The sequence below is a fragment of the Capra hircus genome, chromosome 2 (assembly GCF_001704415.2).
Source record: "Capra hircus breed San Clemente chromosome 2, ASM170441v1, whole genome shotgun sequence".
Taxonomy (NCBI): Eukaryota; Metazoa; Chordata; class Mammalia; order Artiodactyla; family Bovidae; genus Capra; species Capra hircus.
In genome coordinates this window covers 98458833-98479837 of record NC_030809.1, presented here as the reverse complement: position 1 = coordinate 98479837, position 21005 = coordinate 98458833, and the positions used below count along the sequence as shown (strand labels likewise).

Here is a 21005-nt window from a genome sequence, read left to right as displayed (position 1 = left end):
AGTCAAAGAAGAAACTAAAAAATACTTCTGAGATAAAACAAAGTGGAAACAAAATACTCCAAACTCTACAGGACTAGGCAAAATCAGTTCCAAGAGGGAACATTCTCAAATAAATAATCTACCCTTACACCTAAAGGAACTGGAAAAAGAACAAAGCCTAGAGGTAAGCAGAAGGAAGGAAATAATAAAGATGGGAGCAGAAATAAGTAGAAAAAGCAATAGAAAAGATCAATGAAACTAAGAGTCGGTTCTTTGAAAAGACAAACGAAATTGATAAACTTTTGGCTAGACTCATCAAGAAAAACAGAGAGAGGACTCAAATAAAATTAGAAATGAAATAGAAGTTACAACTGACATCATAGAAATTCAGAGGATTTTAACAGATTACTACAAACAATTACATGCCAACAAATCAGACAAACAGGTGGCCAAAATTGCTCAGTTGGGAGAATGTTAGCCTGAAGATCTAAAGGCCCCTGGCTCAGTCCTAGTTTTTGGCAACTATTTCTGACCATTTGGGCTTCCCTGGTGGCTCAGATGGTAGAGTCTGCCTGCAGTGTGGGAGACCTGGGTTTGATTCCTGGGGTGGGAAGTTCCCCTGGAGAAGGAAATGGCAACCCACTCCAGTATTCTTGCCTGGGAAATTCCATGGATGGAAGAGCCTGGCAGGTTACAGTCCATGGGGTTGCAAAGAGTCAGACATGACTGGCAGGCTACAGTTCCTAAATCAGACAAGCTAGAAGATGTGGATAAACTTCCAGAAACACCAAATCTTCCAGGACTGAATCAGGAAGAAAAAAAATATGAACAGAATAATCACTAGTAATGAAATTAAATCAGTAATCAAAAACTCCCAACAAACAAAAGCCCAGGCCCAGACTGGCTTCACAGGTGACTTCTATCAAATACTTAAAGAAAAGTTAAGAACTATTCTTCTTAAACTACTCCAAAATCTTTATGGTTATATGGTCAATTAATTTACTACAAAGGAGCCAAGAATATGCAGTAGGGGAAAGGCAGTCACTTCAATAAATGCTGTTAGAAAAACTGAACAATTACATGCAAAAGAATAAAACTGGGTCACTTTTTTTTTAATAGCACATACAAAAATAAAGTCAAAATGGATTACAGACTTAAATATAAGACCTGAAACCATGAAGCCCTAAAAGAAGACATAGGCAGTACACTCTTTGACATCAGTCTTATTAATATTTTTTTGGATCAACCTTCCCAGGCAAAGACAACAAAAGCAAAAGTAAAAAAGACTATATCAAACTTAAAAGCTTTCATACATCAACAAAATAAAAAAGGAGCCTACTGAATGGGAAAAAATATCTCCAAATGATATATCTGTTCAGTTCAGTTCAGTCGCTCAGTTGTGTCCGACTCTCTGCGACCCCATGAATCGCAGCACACCAAGCCTCCCTGTCCATCACCATCTCCCGGAGTTCACTCAGACTCACATCCATCGAGTCAGTGATGCCATCCAGCCATCTCATCCTCGGTCGTCCCCTTCTCCTCCTGCCCCCAATCCCTCCCAGCATCAGAGTCTTTTCCAATGAGTCAACTCTTTGCATGAGGTGGCCAAAATACTGGAGTTGCAGCTTTAGCATCATTCCTTCCAAAGAAATCCCAGGGCTGATCTCCTTCAGAATAGATTGGTTGGATCTCCTTGCAGTCCAAGGGCCTCTCGAGAGTCTTCTCCAACATCACAGTTCAAAAGCATCAATTCTTCAGCTCTCAGCCTTCTTCACAGTCCAACTCTCACATCCATACATGACTACAGGAAAAACCATAGCCTTGACTAGATGGACCTTAGTCGGCAAAGTAATGTCTCTGCTTTTGAATATACTGTCTAGGTTGGTCATAACTTTCCTTCCAAGGAGTAAGAGTCTTTTAATTTCATGGCTGCAGTCACCATCTGCAGTGATTTTGGAGCCCAAAAAAATAAAGCCTGACCCTGTTTCCACTGTTTCCCCATCTATTTCCCATGAAGTGATGGGACCAGATGCCACGATCTTAGATTTCTGAATGTTGAGCTTTAAGCCAACTTTTTCGCTCTCCTCTTTCACTTTCATCAAGAGGCTTTTTAGCTCCTCTTCACTTTCTGCCATAAGGGTGGTATCATTTGCATATCTGAGGTTATTGATATTTCTCCCGGCAATCTTGATTCCAGCTTGTGTTTCTTCCAGTCCAGCGTTTCTCATGATGTACTCTGCATAGGAGTTAAATAAGCAGGGTGACAATATATAGCCTTGATGTACTCCTTTTCCTATTTGGAACCAGTCTGTTGTTCCATGTCCAGTTGTAACCGTTGCTTCCTGACCTGCATACAGATTTCTCAAGAGGCAGGTTAGGTGGTCTGGTATTCCCATCTCTTTCACAATTTTCCACAGTTTCTTGTGATACACACAGTCAAAGGCTTTGGCATAGTCAATAACGCAGAATTAGATGTTTTTCTGGAACTCTCTTGCTTTTTCCATGATCCAGTGGATGTTGGCAATTTGATCTCTGGTTCCTCTGCCTCTTCTAAAACCAGCTTGAACATCAGGAAGTTCACGGTTCACGTATTGCTGAAGCCTGGCTTGGAGAATTTTGAGCATTACTTTACTAGCATGTGAGATGAGTGCAATTGTGCGGTAGTTTGAGCATTCTTTTGCATTGCCTTTCTTTGGAATTGGTATCTGTTAGAGGGTCAATATTCAAAATATATAAAGAACTCATACAAATGGACACCAAAAATCCCCAATAATTCAATTTAAAAATGGGCAGAGGATCTGAATAAACATTTTTATAAGGAAGACATACAGATGATCAATAGACACGTGAAAAGATCCTCAACTTCACTAATCATACGGAAATATAAATCAAAACTACAATGAGATGTCATCTCATATCCTCAGAATAGTTATTATCAAAAAGACAAAAATCAGGTGTTAACAATGATGTGGAAAAAAGGGAATCTTCATGTACTGTTAGTGGGATTGTAAATTGGTACAGCCACTATGGAGGCTTCCCAAAATAGTAAAAACAGAACTACCATATGATCCAGCAATTCCACTTCTGGATATTTACCTGAAGACAATGAAAACATTAATTTGAAAAGATACATACACTTGTATTTTCACTGCACCGTTATTTATAATATCCAAAATATGCAAACAGCTTAAGTGTCCACCAATGGATGAATGACTAAAGATATGGTATACCATTGTGTATTGCCCATCAGTAAAAATGCAATTTTGTCATTTGCCACAACATGGATAGAGTATCATGCTAAGTGAAATAAGTTATAGAATAACAAATACCATATGATTTTACTTATACCTGGAATCTAAAATACAAAACAAAAATGGACTCACAGATACAGAGAAAAAACTAGTTGTCAAGTGGTGAGGGCTTAGGGGGTAGTTGGCAAAACCTGTGAAAGGGCTTAAGAGGTATAAACTTTCAGTTAAAAAATAAATAAGTCATGAGGATGTAATGTACAACATAGAGAATATAATCAACAATATTCTGGTAACTCTATACAGTGACAGATGGTTACTAGACTTAAAATTACCCCCAAGTAATATAATCATCTACCCTCCAAATGTGAGTATCTATCTTATATTTTTATTATTTATTTACTTTCAGCCATGCAGGATCTTAGTTCCCCAACCAGGGATCAAACCCGTGCCCCCTGAAGTGGAAGCATGGAGTCTTAATCACTAGACTGCCAGGAAAGCCTGTTTCTTTCAAGTGAAATGCTTCAGAAAATAGAATGTGGATAAGGACACAGATGTTAATTGTTGTTCAGTCTCTAAGTTGTGTTCAACTCTTTGCGACTCCATGGACCACAGTGTGCCCAGCTTCCTCCGTCCTCTACCGTCTCCCAGAGTTTGCTCAGATTCACGTCCATTGAGTCAGTGATGCTATCTAACCATCTCATCCTCTGCCACCCCGCTTCTCCTTTTGCGTTCAATCTTTCCCAGCATCAGGGTCTTTCCCAATAAGTCAGCTCTTTGCATCAAGTGCTCAAAGTACTGGAACATTAAAATATTAAATTCGTATATGCCAAAAATCTAATTTGAAGACCTAAATAACTGGGTTTAGAGCATACCGTACATACTCTGTGCTTTACATTTCAGTAAATATAAAACAAAATTCTACAAAATTGGTGAAACATTCATTTAATATGAATTGTAAAATAACCAAATTCTATACTATGAATAAGGTCTTCAGTCATTTTTCTACTTCTATAGTAGAGTCCAATTACAATGTATATCTGTGAAGAGAAAAAGACACTGAAATCTCTTCTGAATCATTAAAAGAAAATTAAAACTTTTTTTCAAAATAGTTTTGCTATTATTTACTGCTTCTTTGAAAACTTATAATCCACCAAATACATATGGACACATAAATGTATGTACACACAACCACTATACCTCAGGTAAACAAAAGGGTCATTTCCAAATTACTAAATAAAGCATTCCTTACTGTAGTATGGCATGTCACAATGACTAATTATGCATTATTTACACAATCTTTCAAATGAATGTCTTTTAAAAACATCTGCTATGTAGAATGGAAGCAGATATAGTAAAATTTATCAGAGAAACCCACAGAGACTTACATGATGGGGTTAATCATTTCATGATTAATGCTTTAAACCATAATTAAAAAGTTCACACGTTGTGATTTAATACAATCATAACATGAAATTAAGGCATTTTTATGAGTAAAAATGGCAAAGTATGAATGCTATTTCTTTAATCTGTGTAAACATGTGTTTACATCTGTGTAAACGTGTGTTACCTTTTCTTAAAAAAAAATCATAAATATGTTTTCTGGGATACCAGAAATATACTACAGGACATTTTCAAGCATCAAATTAGCATCTTCCAAGAAAATGAATGCCTATAAATACAGAATTTGAAAAAGCTTCGAAGTAGAATGAAGTAATCTCCATCTGTGATTAAGATTAGGGGATTTGTGGAAGCATGGTCCTTCCTGCCTGCTACATTTCATCTGAATGCCTGAGCATTACTCAAAAAAGGGCAATTAATTAGAAAAAGTAGAAGGTTGCAGCTAAGAAAAATATTTGTATTAAGGGACAATAATGTTGTGGGGCTATTGAAAATGTTATATCATCCACCCCATTAAGCTCATAGTAAAAGATGAAATACTAAGTGAATTATTTCATGTATTCTGTGATGTATCTCCCTGATACATACTGAATACACATGAAAATATGCTCAGTAAAAAGTCTAAGACTTCTTTAAAGAACCTGAAATTCTTAAAACGCCTCTGCTTTGTTAATCTATGTGTCTATGTTATATGAAATGACAGAGGTCTATACTGTGTGTAAAATTACCATGGAAACAGAAACCTAGAGATCAGTAGTAAGGACTCAGCACGTACAACCCTGTAACTAGTCTTTCACAAACCGGCATGCTGTAACTTTATGCTAGATTCTCCTTGTCCTGAGTTGCTAGAGCATTTACGGGTATGCCCTTTCATAAAAAGCAGTGCAGTGAGAGTTCTGGCAGGGCTCTTCGGATGGTTAACAGCATGCAGTGTTAAGACAGATGATTCTTTCTTTGTTAAGGGAATTGGGCATGTGACATTTTTTCCAACTCTGGCCTAGGAGCCGGTTAAGGCTATTACACACAGGGGCAACACTGAAAAATGAGCAGAGTATTTAGTCTTATGGGGACTCCACTTGCTATTTGGCATTGGGACTCTCATTTTTCCTAGGATCAGAGGCTCAGGAGGGAGTCTACTTTACAGAGAGCTGGTGCAGAAATAGAATTCCAGTGCCTTCAACAGCTAAGAAGTAAAGCTCTCAGCCAAATTCTGGAAGGGCACCTGGAAAATGGTCCCCCCAAAGACTTGACCTCTTCAGTAGCTTCCCTGATGTACAAGATTCATTTCTATAGAAGGTAGCCTTATTACTGGAGACAATGAGAACATTGGCAAATCCTGATTCAGCGTGAATATGTAAATAGGGTGACAGAAGCATGAAGCATAAGAATGTTCTTTAATCCACATAAGACATAGATGGATACTGATATTTTAAGAATATTATATATATTTGGAGTTTGTTGACAACTATAAACTATTATACAATATCCTTTAAAAGTTGGGTTTTCATGGAAATAAAAACTTAGAAGAATGAACAGAAGACCATGTTTTATGAAGCTATTTCTAGTCTGGTTCTCTTGAGTATATCTAAATTCTTGAGTCTTATGCATGCTGTTACTTTCTTCTAAATATTAGTAAGACAATGGCCCTGAAGTTTTTACTCATCCAGAAAACACTGTGTTAAAAGCCTTGGAAAACAGAAACCATATTAACAAAGTACCTTCTAGTTCACTTTAAACCTTGCTCTAAACATCAACTAGTCTGCCTTAAAATCCATTGTAAAAGCTCATCTACCTGAATTTAGTCTCATAGTTTAAGCAAACTTCATATCTGTATAAATTGGTATGAAGTACTCTGATTTCTACAATGACAAATCTGAAAAATAATTTTGCTTTTATGTCATCAGAGAGGGCTCTTGTTCAAAAGTACTTCAAAATTCCTGAATTCTGTCCAGGGACTCAAAATGATTAAAACTAATTTTTAGAAAAAAAAAATAGAGGAATTTATACAAGTAATGGAAATTAAGATGAGTGTTTATTAAGTGGTTTTAGTCTGGGTACTAATAAAAATACAGGTGTTACACCTATCATAAAAATTTACACTCTTTTATCTACAAAAGAAAAATTACAGAAACAGTAAGTTTAGAAACATAAAGATGAACAGAAACAGATCCCACTATGAAGTGTCCAAGTTTAACAGGTGATGGTTCATGAAAGGCCAGGGGGCTCACTTCCTAATGAGAAAAGCTGAGAAAAGAATAAGGGATTTGCTGTCATGTAAAAAGTGTGGTGGTGGTAGTTTAGTTGCTAAGTGATTGACTCTTTGTGACCCATGGACTGTGGCCCACTAGGCTCCTCTGTTCACTGGATTTTCCAGGCAAGAATACTAGAGTATCTATCAACCTAGTGGGGTAGGACGGGGAGGGAGATGGGAGGGAGGTTCAAAAGGAAGGGGATATATCTATACCTATGGCTGATTCAGGTTGAGGTTTGACAGAAAACAGCAAAATTCTGTAAAGTAATTATCCTTCAATAAAAATGAATGAATTAAAAAGAAAACAACACTGGTAACAACCCAATTGCACATCAATAAGAAAAGGAATAAACTAACTGTGGCATATTCATGCAATTCAACGGTGAAAATGAGTGAACTACAATTGATCAGCATGGATAAATAACAAAAATAATCTTGGAATAAAGGCAAGTTAAAGAAGATCATAAAAAAAAAGAATACTGGAGTGGGTTGCCATTTCCTTCTCTAGGGGATCTTCCCCACCCAGGGATTGAACCCTGCTTGGCTGGCAGATTTGACCACGAAGCCACCTGGGAAGCTGTAAAGTGAAGTCTAAGGAAAATAAGTGCTCAAAAATCACTAAAATAATTTTTCAAAGACAAATTTTATTCTTTTATGGGAAGAAAAGTTATCAAATATATCAATAAAAGTATTTGCTAATGGGAGATGCGAGATAGACTTCTTCTATAAAAAAACCAAAAAGAATCTTAAAAAATAATCCATATATATTCACCACCAAAAGCAATGAATGGGGCTTGTGGAACTTTTTTCTGTACTTTTCTATTGGATTATCTATTTGGATAAAGATTATCAAGATAAAGTTAAAGGCAGGCTAACTTTGGTATAAAAATGAAATGTGGAGTTATAGATGGTAGCCTTTTTAATGTTTTCCAAAGTAACAACTAAGCTTCCCCAGTGGCTCAGTGGTAAAGACTCCGTCTGCAATGTAGGAACTGCAGGAGACGTGGGTTCGATCCCTGAGTTGGGAAGACAACCTGGAGGAGGGCATGGCAACCCATTCCAGTATTCTTGCCTGGAGAATCCCATGGACAGAGGTGGTTGGTGGACTACAGTCCATGGGGTCACAATGAGTCAGACACGACTGAAGTGACTTAACATGCGCACACAGACACGAAAGTAACAACTGTGAACTGAGGAAGTGCTGCCCAGTGTGTTGAGGAAGTGGTAACGGAAAAAGAGGAGCTTTCTGACTTGACAATTTCTATTTTATTTTAGCTAGCTAATAGAATATTTCTTCACATTATCACTAAAAGCATGAGAGAATTTAAATATTTGACATGTTTGAATTAAACATAAAATGTTAAAGGCTAAAACTGGATATTTGATTTTTACATGAAGTACTAACTCACAATATTTAAGCTTCTCAGGGATATGTTCATACATCATGAGTAACTGGCTTGGGAACATTCAGATATACACTGACTAAAGCAAAATGCTAATATTCTTATTTGGTGGCACAAACACCCATGCAGAGTGACAAATGTGGAATTCTAAGCTGATGCCCAGCACGCTAGAGGTAATTTTGCTTAATGTTAGCAAAATCTCATCTATGTGGAAACTTAAAGTACCACGCACTGCCTAAGAGCGCATGTCACTGTCTCATACTTGGTTTCGTTTCTATTAGAAGCAGCCTTCGGAGCATGGCAACACTCGGCAGGCTTTACCATACAGCACTCTGATGTATAATTTAAACCCCTTGTTTACAGAATTTGTATTTAAATTTTTTAGAAATAAACTTTCAAACACATATAAAAACAGAGAAAAGTATAATTAACCACCTCCCAGATTTAATAATTACCTTATGCCACACTTTTCAGGCTCCATTCATCTTTTCCCTTTCTTCCGTTGGAGAATTTTGAAACAGACCTCTCACATGAGAGTATCAGAACTCTCAAGACTTCCACTTGTAGCTCTATAAAATGAGGACTTCAGAAAACTACCATTACTCCAAAATGCCATATAAGTAGCTCATATTCAGAATCTTTCTGCTGTCTCACAAATGTCTTTCTTCAGTGGCATGCGCTAGCCAGGCTAAAACGAGGTTCACTGATTGCAGTTATGACTGTTCTTTACGTCCCTTAAATCTAAAAAGGATTTCCCATTCCTTCATTTTCATTTTCTTGGTTCACTGCTGGAACCATAGCAATAAACTCACAGGATGTGCCACATGCTGAATTTGTTTGATGGATTTCTCATGGTATCATTTACACAACCTCGAACTACAATTTTTCTTGTAAGCAGAAATTTAGAGAGAAAAAGCTTTCAGGTCAAGCTTCTGTGGGTTAGAGTACTTTACGAAGGGTGCCACGTACTTTACATCCTGTCATATCATAACTTTTTTATTTGCTCAGATCAATCAGCCAATTCAAGTGGTGGCAGCCTGATGTTTGTATTTTCAAGTTTACCACCTTCCTTTCTACTAATGCAAGGATTCTCAGCCTTGGTTGCACACCACACAACTTGGTTGCCTGGGGTGGAAGTATAGGGTGCAGAATTTAGAAACTACTGCTGACTGAGTCCAACATTCAGAGATGCCAAGTCACTCAGCCTAAGTTGTGGTCTGAATATTAGAACTTTTAAAAAATTCACAAGGTAATTCTAAAGTGCAGCTAGGATTAAGAACATAGAGGTTTTTGCATACATTAATAATCTTTGCTTAAATCAATGATTTCATTAAGGGTTGTAAATTGCTGATTTTCTAATTTTATTGATTTTTCTGTATTTATTACACTGTCTAGGGTTATTGGGTGATCCTGGGGAAAAATACATACAGGACAGGAAGGATAAAATTTTAATTCTTCTCTTTAATTACTAGTAAGTAAATTAACTTAATTATGAGTAAGGCAGTGGTTCTTAAACAGCAGAGTAGAATCACCTGCTGTTTAAAGGTGGATCTTAAAAGATCATTGATGTCTGGTTTGGGCCCCACACTTTAGGAATTGGTCATGTGTAGGGAGGCCTGGGAATAATATTTTAACAACTCCACAGGCAATTTTAATACGCACCAAAGTTTGGGAACCTCTGGAGTGAGGTTATTTGTTATTCAAATTACCTCCAGTGGTGATAAAAAGTTTTTTTTTTACTTGTTTTGATAGTGGTTGTTGCATTTTTGTTGACAGAAAACTGTATCAGATATATGAAAAGAGAAGAAAGCAAAGCTGACAGGTAACATAACAAAATTATTAAGTTTAAGATCAGGCATAACTCCAACTTTCATAAGAATTAATCAAATAATAGAATGGTCAGTGGTATGCTGAAGTCTCCAGGCAATGTGATTTAATGAATATTTAATAATTATTTCTTTAAATAATTTACCCTCTTTAATCTGCAGATAAGGCTTAAAGAGAAATTGGAAACAATTTTCTTAAAAGCCTAACAAATTATTAAAAATTTAAATAATCATGATGATTTACACTTCAAATGTTACTAACCACTGGTAACATGGGAAGCATGGACAGGCGTAACAGTTGGTAAAGGTAGGAATATATGTTTGTGGGGATGAACTTGGACCTGGAGAGTTTGCATGAAGGTTATTCTAAACTAAAATATTTGAGATTCAACAGATACCAGAAAGAAGGCTTTTTGTAGCTTCCCTTATTTCACTAAGAGCAGAAAACTTCTGGGAGGGAGGTTGCCATGGATTCCTTCTGGAGGAATTTTATGGAATTAAAAAAAAAAACAAAACGGAGAGACCACTTGCACCTTGTACTTGCATAAACAAACATCATCACAAACTGTCTTATCTCCTGTTGGTTCTCCTGGAAATCCATTTGTTCTTCCTACAGGAGCCTTTCCTGCCTGCATCCTTTCCAGTAAGTTAGGTATATAACCCCCAACCCTAGTCATTTAGGGAACTACTACTTTTGTGAGCTTTATATGCATATGAATACTTTAGTTCAGTTCAGTTGCTTAGTCCTGTCCAACTCTTCGCGACCCCATGAATCGCAGCACGCCAGGCCTCCCTGTCCACCACCAACTCCCGGAGTTCACTCAGACTCACGTCCATCGAGTCAGTGATGCCATATGAATACTCAGGGTTTTTATTATTCTTATTAATCTCTCTACTGTCAGTTAAATTCACAGGCCCCCGATTACTTAACCCAAGAGGGTAGAGGAAAAGTCTCCCCCTCCCACATCTCACTAAGCAATTTCATGGGCAAATTGACACTATTTGCCAAAATAGAAACGTATACACCCTTGTCCAAGCAGTTACCCTTAAAAATGTGATCAACAGAGACACTCAGATATGCAGAGATAATTTTTACCATTGCTTGTCAAAGGGCAAAACTGGGAAAAAACAAAAAATGTTCACTAAAAAGGAACTGGTTATATAATTTTCTAAACAACAGACACCCATTAAACAGGAGGCAGATCTTTATACACAGTGTTTTAGAAACACATGCATGGATTTACTATGTTGTTAAGGAAACAAGTAAGTCACAGAACAATGTATAATATATTATCTTCACTGAAGTAAAAAGAAAACAAATGCAGATGTATAGATATTTACACACACACACACACTCACCAGTTTGGTTTGTTTTCAGATTTACTGTGTGTGTGTGTACAGGTGTGTGTGTATGTGTATAGGTGTGTGTGTGTGTGTGTCTGTGTGTGTGTGTAGGTGTTTGGCGCAATGGTCATGGTACGGGTAGATGTGGGAATGAGGGAAATTTTTAGCTTTTACTCCAAATTCTTCTATTTATTTTAAGTAAGAAACATTCCTCAAAGAGAAAAAAAAAAAGCATGCCTTTTGTAACAAAACATGAAAAAGCTAAGTGAACCTTCATAGTAGTGTTTAGGAAGCTACAACACTGCAATTGTGGTAAGAAGACTATAATGACTATGTTACTAAAAAAGGCCTGAAAAATAAGCAAGGAAAAGCTTAGGACTCCGAGGCTGATATTAAGAGAAATTCATATTCCTCTTGGTATTTGGAAGAGAAGCAGAAACAAAATTTTGTCATTTATACAATTTATAGTCATAATAAATCATAAAATTCAAGCTCAATAATAGTCCTTTATACATGATTGCTAATCTAATATTCTGCTTATGAATATGTATAATATAACTTCCTGCTATATCTCCTTTACAAATTCAGTACATTTCTACTGAGGCATAAAGTATTCTCGTTTAAGTTTGGTCTTGTCTCATGATGTGCTGATGCTTTTTTGTGTTGTAAATTACTTGCTCCAGATGGAGGAAAAAAGAAAAATAAATTGACTAGGGCTAGTCTCTCAATTATCTTTTATCTTCAGTATTTATTTTTTTTTTTTTTTAACCCATCCCAGTGGAAGAAAACTTGTGTACATTTAGAAGCAAAATTTAAATGTATAAAGAAAATGGTAAAAAAAAAACCTTTTGAAAAACTCTTAAATTTACTTGTATATATTAAGTAATATCTGTATATACTATAAAATAATGGTTTAAATGGATGGCATGTTAAAATTATGGCACTTCAGTACATATTCCACAATAAATAAATGTAGCACTAAGTTATATAATCTGATCGGCTTAAAATTTCTATTTTACCACCATCTTTCTCCTTTCACATGTATTGTCAAACATCAAATATATGAATGGAATGGAATCATTCATAGTTTCTCTCCTTCTTATAGTGAAAGACCCATCCAAGTTTATTAATCCCTTAGTGCCTTTTGGTCAACCAGAAATTTACCCTACTTTTATGTTTCTATGTCTTTTATTTTTTTCACTTCATACTTCAGCAAATTAAAAAAATTTCCTTGAATTGCAGGTCGATTTACAATGTTAATATCTTCAGGACAGCAAAATGACCCAGTTATACATATGTATATTCCTTTTCATATTCTTTCCCATTCTGGTTTATCACAGGATAGTGAATACAGTTTCCTGTGCTATACAATAGTATCTTGTTTACTCAACAGCCCTTCTTTCTGATGCAAAGAGTACACAGTGTTTGGTTATTTTTATGACTGAATTGGTGTGCTACTTCTTAAAAGAAGGGAAAGGCCAAGGTTTATCCTTTAGACGATACCTTTCATAATATAATATTTTCCATCATGAAGAAACATAATTACTTGTGCATAAATTTGCATTCTCACTTTCTTCAGGTCTTTACCTATTATTCTAATATACTTTTTCTATGAATATGGATTTTTTTTCTATTGTATTATATGGGTTCTTAACAGCTACCTCAAATTTTGGTGGAACCCAAGAGACTATAGAGATACTTACACTGGTATGAAGGTGTGAAGAGTGGAAAAATGGCACATTAACAAAAGGGGAAACAGGAACACTAAGACAACATTCCCCCTTCACTCCTTTGCAGCAGAATATACATAAACACATTCACAAAATCCACGGTCATAAGGAATGTAAGGCTATGGAAAAGACAAAGCCAAACAGAAAATGATAAACTCTCCTCTGCATAAAACAGAAGAGGAGGTGCATTACCATTTTTAGAGAGCAGATATATAATGCTGATAAGATAGAAAATACAGAATAATGAGGACAGAAGACAACAGAAATGCAAGATAACAACAAAGCATATATGCTTAAAACAACTTTATAACATCCAGGGGAGCTTCTCCTTAAGACTGCTTCCCAATCAATGTAGGAAAATAGAAATGTTTTGTAGAATGGGTGATTATTCCATATGCTTTGGGAAGTTATCTCTCAGAGTATTCAAAGTTTTGGCCTTTTACTTTCCAAGAGCCTACAATCCCTGGTATGAGTTAAAAATCAACCAAACCAACCAACCAACCAACCAACCAACCAAGAAAAACACAAGCAACCTGATTATCCTGAACTGAATCACAAATGGAAATCTTTTCTGCCTATGGCCTCTTAGAGCTCTTCCCTAGAAAATGACTCTACAGTAAGTTAGCTATTTAAAAACAAATTCAGCAGTTGGTCTCAATTTCTGGTAGGGATCAAATTATTGCCTTGCTATCAATTCACTTTGTTGCTGAAAATCTTTTCAAGTCAAATTTGTAATACCAAAAAGAGAAAAAGAAAGGGTAGAGAAATTGTCTTCAAGTAAATGTTCAAAATACTAAAGAAAAATGAGGAACAATGATAGACCTCCAATCCTAAATCCTTTCATGTGATCCTTTTTTTATTTAGGAAACCAAGATAATTGAATAAAGATGTTTCTTTTGCCAAGACCTAGCCAAAGACAAAATAGACCAAAGACTTTTAAAATATATTTTATATTTAAGCCATCTCTACCTCATTCTGGGCGGGACTGCCAAATTTTAAAACAAGACTATTTTCATATTACATTCAGTATTTCTGCGTGCATACCAGTAAAGAGAAGATAACAAACTTTACAAGAGAAGTAGCAGCAGAACTGTCATTTCATCCCATTTACTCACAATCGAACTTAAGGGCATCTATAACTGCTTAGAAAAAGGACTATGAAACAAACCAGATATTTCTTTTATTCATATAATCAAATTTCAAATTTCTACTCTTATCATTATAGCTTATTGCCATGGTTATAACTGAAATGCCTTAAGAATGGCTGAAAAGTAGGCAAATTTAAGAAAACACATAAGTAACATTGATGTAGTTAAAATAATAGAGTGAAGTAAATAGCATTTGTGTTTGCTGTGTCTGAAGGTTATGTTTCCCTGAAGAAGGAAAGAGGGTAAGTAAATGGAATACCTCCATGTTGGAACATGAACTTGTGCAGGAGTATACTCTGATTTAAGCAAGGGATAAAGTACAGTTATCAGGTGTGAACTATGAGTGCGCATGTGGTGAAGACAGATGAATTACTGAAGCTTATTTCCCTAAACACTAAAGTGTTTGGTGAGCTAGTTGGCATATGTATAAAAATAAAAGATTATACAATATTTATGTATTAAATGAAACATAAATATAATGTTTTACAAATTATCTGTAATATTTTATCTATCTCTATTTTATGCATTAGTAAATCATGAAGAAAGAAAGAAAGTGAAGTCGCTCAGTCGTGTCTGACTCTTTGAAACTCTGTGGACTGTAGCCTACCAGGCTCCTCCATCCACGGGATTCTCCAGGCAAGAATACCGGAGTGAGTTGCCATTTCCTTCTCCTGGGGATCTTCCCAACCCAGGAATCAAACCCGGGTCTCTGGCATTGCAGACAGATGCTTTACCCTCTGAGCCACCAGGGAGAAGGTGGTCAAATGACTGAAACTGAGTGAACACACTGGTTGGGAGGAGAGGTAGAAAGGATGCTAAGGGATGGTCATTCCCTATTAGGTGTCTTCATAATCTAAGCTCATTCTCTTTACGAGTACATCAATACAGTTACATACTGTGCCTGCCTGGCTTTGGTAGTTAGAAATCTACAACTGCTCCCTCCAGCTTACTTCAGCCAGGATGTTTCTCTGGGTCTACTTTAGAAGTAGACCTTCTCCAGGAAGGCTGTATCTCCCTTGTGGTTCTAGCTAATGCCGGAAGACTGCCTTACTCTACCTCCCACCATTGCTACAATTTGGTGGCAACCCACGCAGCGCTTGGTCCCTGCAGTCCTAGACATGGCAGCAGCTTCCAGGAACAGTTACCTCTTTGGGTGATTGGGCCCTGACTGATACAGCTATTTTCCTTGGGCTGCGAAGAACTTCCACCTATCAAATGCTAGCATTCCAAGAGAATGGGGCAATGACAGATATCGAAATATTTTATAGCCAGAAATATAAACGATGACACTAATGAGGGAGTGAGAGGACTGACCTCATATACCAAAAGGGAGGGGAATGAATACAACTCTTCTAGGAAAACAACTTGGTTATACATCTAAAAAGCCTTGAAAATGTTCATATACTTTGAATAGTTTACTTCCTTGGGAAAACCTAGCCTAAAAGATATATCAAAGCTACAGGTATAATTTTATATACAAGGATGTTTACCATAACATTATTTATACCCATGAAAAAACACCTGAATGTCCAAAAACAGAGCTATGGGTAAATATGATATATACTTATAGTTTTTCTTTAAAGAATTCCCCTCCCCAATTTTAAGTGTATAGAGCTATATATCTCCACTAGACCTGAAACACTTAAGAGGTCAAGGATATCTGTTTTAAACAGTGACAACTATGTGCGAGCCAACTATGCTCTCAAGAAATATTTTTGGAATAAATTAATGATGCAGTATTAAATATGAATTTACAGGAGAATTTTATATTAAATGGTAGAGTTCTACCATAGCTTAGTAGCAAATGCACTCTGTATTTTTCTTTAAACTGAAATCTTCACATCTCTTTTCAACAGTTCACAGCACTGCCATGTCTCCTGAGGAATGTTTAAATCGAATGACTTTTTGCTCAAAGGATTTCCAGTAGCTCCCCATGACCTATAGGAAGTTCAAAGTCCCTGGTATTTACAGATCTCTATAATTTGGCCTAGTGTGGTCTTTGCCCGTCTTATCATCTCCCAAACCAGTTTTAAATGTTCCCATAAGACATTTTTGTAGTCTCTGCTGCTGTGACAATGACAATACTCTCTCCATAGCTGGTCTCCCAGTCAAGACCCAGGCTCCAGGCTCAGCCCTGCAAAGTTATCTCACAAATGGACTGTCCATTTGATGACGATGTTTCCTGCATAATACTTACTTGGCAGTTAACCACATATAATTTCATGCCATGTCCTTCCTACTATTAAACTGCTGTTTGTAAGTCTTATTGTTAAGTAGATTTTCACGTCTCTTCATCTTTGTGCTCAGTAGCTCGGTCATGTCCAACTCTTTGAGACCCCATGGATTGCAGCCTGCCAGGCTCCTCCTCCTGTCCATGGGATTTCTCAGGCAAGAATACTGGAGTGAGTTGCCCTTCCTACTCCAGGGAATCTTGCAACCCAGGGATCAAACCTGTGTCTTCTGCCGTCTCCTGCATTGAAGGTGGATTCTTTGCAAATGTGCCACCTGCGAAGCCTCCATACTACACGTCATCTATGCTTTGAAAAAAACACTACATTTCTTGGGAATAGCTTCTTTAGAAAATAGCAAAGAGCCTTGTATACACTATAAATAACACCAGAATCCTGGTATCAGGTTCAGATAAACTCAGATACCAGGCATTTAGTGATTTGAGTTTTACTGAATTCAACCTTTGTTTAAAAACTGTCGGAGTATTTGGATATCAAGGCCTAATCTAGCATTTATAAGTTGCTGGCATTGTCCCGCACATTATAAGCTTCATGAGAGGCAAGGGGCATGTGTGTGTGGAGTCCATCACTATCTGATGAGCAATGTGTATAGTATATGGTTCATGATGTGGCTGCTCAGTAACCATTTAATGAGTGAAGACATCAAACATCTGTGAAAGTGGGAGACACTCTCCTTAATGTAATTCATCCTTTATATGAGGTGAACTTAAGGTAAAAAGAACATGTAGACTACATTAGAATCTTCCAGGCTACTTTAGAAGCTATCAGGTAGTCCACATTTGAGTACAAAAAAATGAACATTTCAGGTAACTCTTCCCTTTTAATATGAAAAAAAAAAAAAAAAAAAAAACTGAAAGGAAAAGTGAAAGTGAAAGGAAAAAGTGAAAGGAAAGACTTTGACTTAGATAAGTGATTAGCAAACTTCCTAAGATTATACAAAAACCTGTGTGTGAGGGCATTGCTATATTTCTTTATGATGAGAAATTCAAATATTGAATTGACATTAAAAATATTGATGCTTAATCCTTTAATTTCTTTACAAATGACATACATAAATCTATTCAAACATGTTAAAAAATTAAGCATATTAGTAAGTACTACCTTTAAGCAAAGTAGCTCAATATTGTCACTATTAAAGTTTTGGCTTAACTGATCTCATCAAGAGACAGTAAATTTAAAGAGCAGACTTTGCTTGGGCAAAATGTAAGAAAGACTTTTTTATATGATTAAAAACTCATACCTGTTGATCTCCAAGGAAATGACTTCTCAGTTGAGCTAGAGAAAAAGAAGGAAAAAAAATGGAACATTTATTTCCTTTGTTGTAAACTTTAATTGTGGATCTGTTTTGCATATAAACATTTAATTTTCACATTTAATTATATAAAAGTATATTAAAACCTCAAACAAAATTTAAAGTGACTGTTCTAAATTAATTTTTAGAGAGTATTTAACCCCCTATGTCAACTGGGACAAATTTGTATTTCTTAGAACTTAAGGCAAATTATAAAAAGACATATGATTCTCCTTGAATAAGACAAGTACAACAGTACAGCCAACTGTGACCTTCATAGTACTTATATGAGGGCCTACACTGCTTTACTGGAGAAGGCAGTGGCACCCCACTCCAGCACTCTTGCCTGGAAAATCCCATGGACGGAGGAGCCTGGTGGGCTGCAGTCCATGGGTCGCACAGTGTTGGACACAACTGAAGCAACTTAGCAGCATCAGCAGCATGCTGCTTTATGTGGAATAATTTATATGAAAAATACATATAAAACAATATATATATCATACTCTGTATGACATATACATTAAAAAGAACCCAAAAGGTTGTTATTGAGTTTATTCATTTTACTTATTTTCAAAAAAGCCTTAGATGCTATAATAAGACATATAAGTTAATGGGGTCAATTTACTGAATGTTGCCTTATAAAATTTAAATATCCTAAATCTTTATATCAAAACACAAAGTTTTACAAATTAGGGGTAAATTTTAACTATATATTTTTCTAAGTTTATAGAGTGCTATGCTCAGTCACGTCCAAGTCTCTGCAACCCCACGACTATAGTCCGCCAGGTTCCTCAGTCAATGGGATTCTCCAGCAAGAATACTGGCGTGTGTTGCCAGGTCCTCCTCCAGAGGATCTTTCCCACCTAGTGATAGAACCTGCATCTCCTGTGTCTCCTGCATTGGCAGGTGGATTCTTTACCACTGAGGCACCTGAGAAGCCCAGTTTATAGAGTACCAATTTTAAAAATTAGTGCATAAAGACATATCTGAGCCTCCCTGTCCACCCCCTCCCTTAAAATAATACAGGAAAGCATGGTTCTCAGGGGATAGTGTAGCAGAACAAAGCAATAAGAGAGGCTGAATTATTAGGCATTCATTAAATGTTAAAGTACCTCACATATATTATCTCCTGTAGATTATACACAACAACCTAATGAAGAGGTACCTTATTATCTTTATTTCACAGATTGAAAAACTGGACAAAGTCTTATTACATTAGTAAATGGAAGAATTGGGATTTAAACCAAGGATGTTTGGACTTCAAAGTCAGGGCTTCTTACCACTGTGCTATATAGAACAGCTTGTGATTCCATTTTTGTATTAAACACACACACATGCACACATAGACACACACAATATGCCTATGAAGTGTAGAAAAATAAAGATCAAAGTGCTAGCGGTTTTTTCTGTGGGTTACAACTAAAAGGATTTCTTTCTTTTTAAACATTTGTGTTTTATTTAGAAATCAGAAACAAATACATACTGAAGCATTTTGGAAGTGTTTATTAAATTTAAGGAAAAGGTACATGATTTTGCACTTAAGGAAACTCTAAAATAAAGAAAAGAACAATACTTTCAAAGCTGTAGTTGTAAAAGTCCATGTTAGTGCCTTGGTATTTTCCCCAAGTCATTAAGTGGCTGATGAAACTCTTGCTGGTTAAAAACTCTAGATTCAGTAAGAACTCCCAAAGTTCAATTTTGCCTGTGATCTGCAAGCAGCTCACATTCTGGGACCTTGAACTAGCTGTGACCAGAAGAACATGCTCCCAATGAACAGAGTCAGTCAGTTAATGCTCATCTTCAGCTTCCGATCACGATCCTCCACCTGATGTACTCCTAACTAATTTCAAAAGGGACTGATGGGAAGAAAAAACAGATGAAAATTTGGTCAAATATCAATAAATGGCATACTTGTCTTGTTCCTGAAGATATTACCACATTCTCAAAAGTGGTTTCCAAAACTGAATTCTAATTCTCTTGAATATTATCATTTAATCCTATCATCTAAACTAGCTTTCTAAGCACCAAAGTTGCTATTACCCAACTGTGTGTCTATCAACATATTCACATTTTTTGTCAATATTAAAATCAAACTACTAACCAGAAATGTTTAATATACTTCAGGTGTCTTGGGAGTGGTAAAGTCTATTATCTTCTGGTTGAAATTTACATAAACCTTAATGAAATATCCTTATAAGTTTTTTTTTTAATTTTGAAATTTTAGATCATAGATTATATGTCATCTTAACTGCTCAAACTGGGCAAGGGTTGTGGCTGTTTTGTGCATCTCTTTAGGTCAAGTGCACTGCATATTGCCTGGCACACAGATGTTTTGTGTGTCTGTGTGCACAGTTGTGTCCAAATCTTTGCAAGCCCCTCTACTGTAGCCTGACAGACTCCTCCATCCGTGGAATTTTCCAGGCAAGAATACCGGAGTGGGTTGCCATTTCCTACTCCAGGGGATCTTCCCGACCCAGAGATCGAACCCTTGTGTCTTGTGTTTCCTGCTCTGGCTGGTGGATTCCTTACCACTGTACCATCTGGGAAGCCCCTAATATATACGGTTTTAACACAAATTGTGAAAAAAGTATTAATAATACTGAGTTCTTCATTGTTCTGAGGGATCAGGTATATGTAAATTATTACTATTTTGTTCATAAGCTGGCTTGAAACTCAACATTAGAAAAAACTAAAATCATGGTATCCAGTCCCATCACATCATGGCAAATAGAAGGGGGAAAAGTGGAAGCAGTGATAGTTTTATTTTCCTGGGCTCCAAAATCACTGTGGACAGTGACTATAGCCGAGAAATTAAAAGATGCTTGCCTCTTGGGAGGAGAGCTATGACAAACCCAGATGGCGTATTAAAAAGTAGAGACATCACTTTGCTCACAAAGGTGCAAAAAGCTATGGTTTTTCCACTAGTTATATGCAGAAGTGAGAGTTGGACCATAAGGAAGACTGAGCACCAAAGAATTGATGCTTTCAAATTGTGGTGCTGGAGAAGACTCAGAAGGACAGAGAAGCCTGGTGTGCTGCAGTCCATGGGGTTGCAAAGAGTCAGACACGACTTAGCAACTGAATAACAACACTTTGTTCAAACAGGTCAAATTATTCTCCCCTACTCTAGGTAGG

At 36.5% G+C, this 21005-nt stretch overlaps 1 protein-coding gene across 15 annotated transcripts in view; it reads right to left on the bottom strand.

The window, feature by feature from the left end:
* PKP4 (plakophilin 4) overlaps positions 1-21005 on the bottom strand; it is a 261211-nt gene that overhangs the window by 73753 nt on the left and 166453 nt on the right. For 13 of the 15 annotated variants that reach the window (XM_018063318.1, XM_018063302.1, XM_018063284.1 and 10 more), the window contains one exon: positions 17820-17854. The exons of the other annotated variants lie outside the window; for them this stretch is intronic. In XM_018063318.1, coding sequence (XP_017918807.1) covers positions 17820-17854 — 35 coding nt within the window. The remainder of the gene's footprint in view (positions 1-17819; positions 17855-21005) is intronic. 15 annotated transcript variants of the gene reach the window in all.